Genomic DNA, 7,028 nt, shown 5'->3' with positions numbered 1-7,028 from the left:
TGCTGACAGCGTTGGGTGTATGTTTGAACCACATGACCTCTACTCTGTACTCGCACAGCTGGAGGTAACGTTCCCATGTCTGCTGATGTCAGATGGGACACAGACTAACTTTTGGGTGAGTGTGTTCCTGGCGGCAGTGCGCTCACTGGTATTAGAAGTCTGAACCGCACTTGAAGACTTTCACAATTCATGCTCACTAACATGTGACAGACAGATGTTCAGATTATAATATTATACACTATACCATCAAGTGTCCATATGTAAAAAAATAATAATAATAATAATTCATTGAGCAAAGCTAAGCAAATGTATTTTAAACAAATGCTGTTCTTCTTAACTGTATTCAATTTTTTCCAATTATTTTCAACATTGTATTATTCTTTGGTGCCAGAAGTATAGGAAATATAGTTACGCTGTAACTTTTCACAATTATAAAGAAAGAAAACAGAAAAGTAACACTGAGTTAAACGTTACAATGAGTACAATGATTAAAAGTACAATGACTGAAATATATTTTCTTATATATAACCAGTGTGTGTGTGTGTGTGTGTGTGTGTGTGTGTGTGTGTGTGTGTGTGTGTGTATATATACATATATATATACATATACACACACACACACCATACAAAACAAATGTACTGTGACCAGTGTTGGTTGTTACTCCAAAAAAAAAAAAAAAGAATTAATTAATATTTGCTAATTACGTCTTCAGTGGTGTAATTTGATTAATGTGCTAATTACTTTCTCCTAAAAATACTGCATTACAAAATTATTACCAATCACTTTCTAAATCCCCAATCAGACCAGTTGACTTTTATTTAAAAAAAAAAAATAAATAATAAATTGCATAAATTACTCTTGAACTGAGCAGTGTATTTAAAATGAGAAGGTTATATTGAAATCTACATTTTAACGTTAGATGTTATATTTTGATGTTAAATCGACCACTGTTTTATACAGAATTCATGTTTATAGTATTTCATGCAATTACATCGAAAGGAACTGAAAAATAAAAGAGCAACCCCTTCAAAGGAAAAAGTAACTAAATCACAGTCCTTTCTCAATGCATTACACTCAATACTGACTGTAACCAGTTCAAACTAGTTAGTTCACAATGCTTTAACTAAGCGTTCAACTAATATTTGTACGTTATTTTGTTATGATTTGATCATGCAAAGCGGCGCTAGTGTTTATACGCTTGTTGCGCTTCAAAGGAAACTGCGCGGCCAGTTATAAGCGTGCACTGCGCAGTGTGCACTATGCAGTAGACACCAGCCGCCCATGCCGAACGCAGCCGACGGCGACTTCTTGTTGGGCGGTGAAGAGTTAAAAGGTGCTCCAGTGCGTCACGCAGGTGCCTCGCGCGTCTTAAATTTCAAAGACATTCGAGAAGTTAGCGCGCCCTTGACTGCGCGGCACAGCGTTAGCAAAAGAGACTAGTTAGGCTCTGTTTACAAGTCTATGAAATGTTTAGTAATAGGGTTGAGCACGCAGCCTCTAATCCCCCGGCGCTGATGAGCGTGGCGCGCGCGTCGACCTCTCCTCCACTCCACAAACCTCTTGAGCGGAGCACACGTCCTCCACTTTAGCCGGGGTCCCCACTTACTCGTGCCCCGTTTTACTCGCAGGGGAGCGCCCGCGTAGGTTTTTGACCCCTGGGACGATTTCTCCTTCGAAAGGACTTTTTCTTTTAATCCTGTGGATATGTGGTGGATGCTGTTTCCCAGATGGATCTGGTTTTTGTTCGGACACTTCTGCGTCTTGCGTTTGGACTCGCGCGCCCGAGCGATGCCCATGACCCTGTCCAAAGTGGTTTATTCTCACGCGGGAATGTGTCCCAACGAGATGAACCCCAACCTGTGGGTGGATGCCATGAGCACCTGCACCCGAGAGTGCGAGTCCGACCAGGTGAGGAGGCGAAGCTGCTCCATTACAACATTTCTCTGCTGTGTATAATATAATAGAACTGAACAAAAATAAAAACCGTGGTCACTATTTATTTTTTTTATAATTGTACTAAAATATTTTGCAGTTTATTAAAATGTAGTTTTCATACTTTGAAAGTTGTCTAAAACATTTTAATATTCATTTGTGATTTATGCTAATGCGATTTGTAACGACAGCATTTTGGAAGAAACTGTGGTTAGCATTTTATATTTGAACAAATTTACCAGGGTGGTTAATAGTTTTATGCCGAAGTGCTATATAATTCTTGTCAGCTTATAGTAAAACTAGTGAAAAGTAACAAAGACACATTCTAAAAATAATTGATTAATTAACTACTAAGTTATTTTTGTAGAAACTATGGTTAGCATGGTCTATCTAAATGTACATATAACATGTTATTTGGTATTTGCCACCACTGTCATCAAAAAAAGAAAAGATGACAGAAAAAATATAAGAAACGGCTATTAGGAGATATTAATGTTAAAAGTATGTTGTAATTGTACTCAAGTACCAAATACGTGGTAATTTTTGTATTTCTTTGTATTTGCTGAATATCACTTACTAAGAAAAGAAAATCCACTGCATCACATATTTAATGTTAATATACTGTTAATATTATATATATATATATATATATATATATATATATATATATATATATATATATATATATATATTAGAATCTATTAATCCTGATGTCATTTGACTTTGAATTGCTAAAAGACTGGAAAATGTCTTAAAAATCTGCATATCTTTTATGAATGTATTTTGTTCTCATTGTTTGAATTCAATAAAAAACTTTAGCCTTTAGCCTATGCTAACACTTTTTTTTTTGTTCCTTCAGGACTGTGAGCCATTTGAGAAGTGCTGTCCGAATGTTTGCGGACACAAGAGCTGTGTGGCCGCCCGCTACGTGGACATTAAGGGCAGGAAAGGTCCAGTGGGGATGCCCAAAGGGGTCACCTGTGATAAATTCATGTGCACCCAGCAGGGCTCAGAGTGTGAAATCTGGGACGGACAGCCAGTGTGCAAATGCCGGGACCGTTGCGGACGGGAGCCATATTTCACATGCGCCTCGGATGGCATGACCTACTACAACAAGTGCTACATGGACGCCGAGGCCTGTACCAGAGGCGTCACCCTTACCGAAGTGACCTGCAGGTACCACTTCAGCTTGTCCAACACCAGTCCCCTTCCAGCGGAGACCACCGCCCGGCCCACAACCGCCCGTCTTGAGACCACACCCATGGACGTTCAGCGCCCCGTCATGGTCAGCAACCCAGCACACCACTTTGTGTTTGTGGGCGAAACGGCCAGCTTCCTCTGCGAGGTCACAGGTAAACCTAGGCCGGCGATTACGTGGGAAAAGCAGATCGAAGGTAAAGAGAACACTGTAATGCAACCCAACCATGTGCAAGGAAACATAGTAGTTACTAACATCGCCCAGCTGGTCATATACAACGCCCAGCTCCAGGATGCCGGGATCTACACCTGCACTGCGACGAACCAGGGTGGATCTGTGCAAGCCCATTTCCCGCTCTCTGTGGTCCCCAGGGAGCAGAGCAAACCGGAGCTGACCTTGAATTCAACTCGCTTACCTGCCGAGGAGTGTCTGAAAACACCTGATATGGGCGACTGTGGAGAAGAGAGCATGAAGTGGTACTACGAGGCCAAGCGCAACAACTGCTTTACCTTTACCTACAGCCAGTGCAATAAAAACCAAAACCATTTCGATACCTACGAGTTGTGCATGCTTTCCTGTGGAGCGGAGCTTGCTGCCCCTTGCTCCCTTCCTAGCGTTCAAGGTCCCTGCAAGGCTTACAAACCACGCTGGGCTTACAGCCACGCGCTCAAGAAATGCCAGCCGTTTGTTTACGGAGGCTGCGGAGGCAACGAGAACAACTTCGAGAGCAAGGAAGCCTGTGAGGAGATGTGCCCCTTCCCCAAGACTCACAACTGCAAGCCTTGCAAACCCCGGCAGAAGATGGTCCCGAGCTTCTGCAAGAGCGACTTTGTGGTTTTGGGACGCATTTCGGAGTTGACCGAGGACCACGACTCGGGCCACGCGCTCATCACTGTGGAGGAGATCTTGAAGGACGAGAAAATGGGGCTACGGTTCTTTGGACAGGAGCCCCTGGAAGTGACGCTGCTCAACATGGACTGGAACTGTCCCTGTCCAAACATGACGAGAGCCGAGGGACAGATGATCATCATGGGAGACGTTCACAACGGCATGGCCGTGCTGCAGCCCGACAGCTTCGTGACCACTTCCAGCGTGAGGCGGGTTCGCAAACTCCGTGAGGTTATCAACAAAAAGACTTGCGACGTCTTGAAGGAGTTCAGCAGCGCAAAGTACTAGGGCGCTTATGGTATCTGAATCTCTGGACATCCTAATCATGCTCAGTTCATGCTCCTGAAGGACTACTTTCCTGCAAAGTCAGCTAGAGTGAAACTCCGCTGGAAGGTGCACCTCCTAGAGCAGGATTGGACCGCTCCGCCCCAAACCAACGTGCCTGCCTCTCACCTGCTTTTCTTCAAGAAGCAGACTCACAGACTTGGCTTGTAGAATCTACAATCATAAGTCATGATTGCCGCAGCATGGAGCTGCTTGTCCATGGAGAGATAAAAATATGCAGATTACACTGTTTGAATGACACATAGACGTATGTATATACTAGATGATTGAAAGTATTACATTATTTACATCTACGTGTTGTAGTGTGAGTCCAGTTATTTTAGTTTGACTAAAAAGCCACAGATATTGTATTAAACCGGACTCTTTCTACCTGTCTCAAACAAATGCCTCGCAGGCAGTCGCTGAACTTGAACCTTCAGTGGAAACAGGTGGTTAAATGTTACTAACCTGCAACTTTATTTATACTTTTTGAAGTTCTATTAAAGCTGAAGTGTGTCAAGTCTGAAAAAGACTAGTAAGGAATCTTAGCATTAAGAGGCAGTTCTCTAAATTCTAAAAAATTTTTTTTTATTGATTCCCTGGAAAAGCGCTAGTGTCTGGGACATTTAAAGGGTTTAGTTCACCCAAAAATGAAAATTTAGTTGTTAATTACTCACCCTCATGTCATTCCAAACCTGAAAGTTTCAAATAAGTTCAGACTTTGTTGATGTTTTACGTCCGAGAGCTTTCTGGCCTTACATAGAAAGCAATGCAAATGATTGTGTTTAGAAGATGAACAGAATTAAAGAATTAAAATTTTTTGGGTGAACTATGCTTTTAACATTGGTTTAACCAATAGCTCTTCGTCCAACCAATGGGGTGCATTCCATCAGTTTTCCTGTTTCATTTGGTGGCGCAGAAATTACACACTTCACCTTTAATTATAAAGCCATGTCATTCCTAAACTTAAAAAAAATATGACATGTTAAATACTCTTGCACCTTATTTTAATTCATAGTTTTTTGTGCTGTAATCATTGTACTTTGTTTCCGTCTATTTATGCTTTTACGTCACTACCATAATTTGAAACAAAGGTAGTCCTGTGTACGTGCTTCACGAAGTATGTTGCGTGTTTTCTGTCAAACCATACAATGGCAAACGTATAATGAGATTATAACTATTATTTTATGAGCAGTTGAAAATGTATTAAAAGTTTATGGAACTACACCGGAGGGGCGATTAAAGACTTTTCCAATCAAATCCTGGGCCCTTCTTGTTGCGAAACATTTCCGCAAGTTGCATGCTAGTGTAGCTGTGGCTGTGGGGCTTCGCGAGGCGTTTTTGCATGAGCTTTGATAAGGGGGGACATACTTTATGATAGAGCCGCGATCCCACCCCCCATCCCGATGGATTCTATTGTCAGTTAGTCCTGGCCTCGGTTCTGGAACAGGTCACATTCCAGCTGTTCTTTGGTGGGAAGTGTTGCGGCTAAGGGGGATGGGGGGCCAGTCTGATCCCTTGTGTTGTGTCTGGGTCTGGGACTCTCTCCTCGGCTGCAGACCTTTCATGTGAGAACCTCCGCCTCCCCCCAGCCGCCCGGCCCTCTCATCTCCCCAGCTCCAGCTCCAGCCAAGCTGTGACCCTGCATGGGAGGGGAGCCAGCACACACACCACTCTCTGTTTTAAAGGCACGGCTTTGAACTTTTGACTGGAGCTGGATGGGAGGGAGCGGGATAGCACATGCTTTTTCCCTAGGGTGGGCCTCTGATGGCTGCTACCTCAGGCTGGCTGACAGGGCCTCATCCATGACCCCGTAAGAGGCTAAAGAAAAGAATGAAAAGAGCGAGGGAGAGAATCAGAGATGGGATTGGCTGGGGGGTGGATGCTGGGAATGCGGAGTGGGGAAGTTTCATTAAAACTGTTGACAAGTGTCAAGTGAAGCACTCGGGCTCAAGTTCAGCGGGCTAAAAAGAGAGCTTTTTGTTTTTCGAGGTTGCTAGTCGCTAGTTGTGAATATGCTAGTGTGACCGGATGCTCACTAAGCGACACTGTAAGTGCATGTTCAGGATTTGAGTGAACACAATGTAAGTTTAAGGACATATCGGTCACCTGTTAAACTGAATATCAGGGGGGGAATAGTTTGAACTCTTTTTGTAAGTATCTCAAGTTTAGGATCACTTTTACGTCACGAATCCAAGCTAGGGGCAAACAGCAGCGGAAGAGATGATGAAATGCATGCTCTCGTTTTGTTTAATTAATTCCTTGCATATCTTCTGGAATGCCAATCAACCCAAAATGTGTTTGTTTAGCTCAACAGAGAGAGCAGAGTGCAAACAAGATCGTGGATTTGATCCCTAGAGAACACGTGCTCTATTAGTTGCTTTGGATAAAAGTCACATGTTCGGTCACTATTTAAAGACACATAATGACTTCTTGATGAAATCACATACCAATACTTACCACAGCAACCAGACCTTCAGATAAAATACTACAGGTATGATTGCTATTATACAACCACAGGCTAAGTGCTAACATGATCTCTCTTAAATGGGTAAGAATATTGGCATATCTGTTCTTTTGTTTCATTTATATCATTGTGTGTGTGTGTGTGTGTGTGTGTGTGTGTGTGTGTGTGTGTGTGTGTGTGTGTGTGTGTGTGTTTAATCTTTAATCAGATCGTTCATGA

General features: G+C 42.7%; 1 protein-coding gene across 1 annotated transcript; it reads left to right on the top strand.

Annotated features, from left to right (window-relative positions):
- Nucleotides 1-1,391: 1,391 nt before the first annotated feature.
- On the top strand, nucleotides 1,392-5,589 carry wfikkn2a (info WAP, follistatin/kazal, immunoglobulin, kunitz and netrin domain containing 2a). Its single transcript, XM_043231139.1, has 2 exons — nucleotides 1,392-1,908; nucleotides 2,792-5,589. The coding sequence occupies exons 1-2, from the start codon at nucleotides 1,705-1,707 to the stop codon at nucleotides 4,304-4,306; spliced, it is 1,719 nt and encodes a 572-aa protein (XP_043087074.1). The 5' UTR covers nucleotides 1,392-1,704; the 3' UTR covers nucleotides 4,307-5,589.
- Nucleotides 5,590-7,028: the final 1,439 nt, after the last annotated feature.

This window comes from Puntigrus tetrazona, chromosome 3 (genome assembly GCF_018831695.1).
Source record: "Puntigrus tetrazona isolate hp1 chromosome 3, ASM1883169v1, whole genome shotgun sequence".
NCBI lineage: Eukaryota > Metazoa > Chordata > Actinopteri > Cypriniformes > Cyprinidae > Puntigrus > Puntigrus tetrazona.
This window is presented reverse-complemented; position numbering and strand designations above follow the sequence as displayed.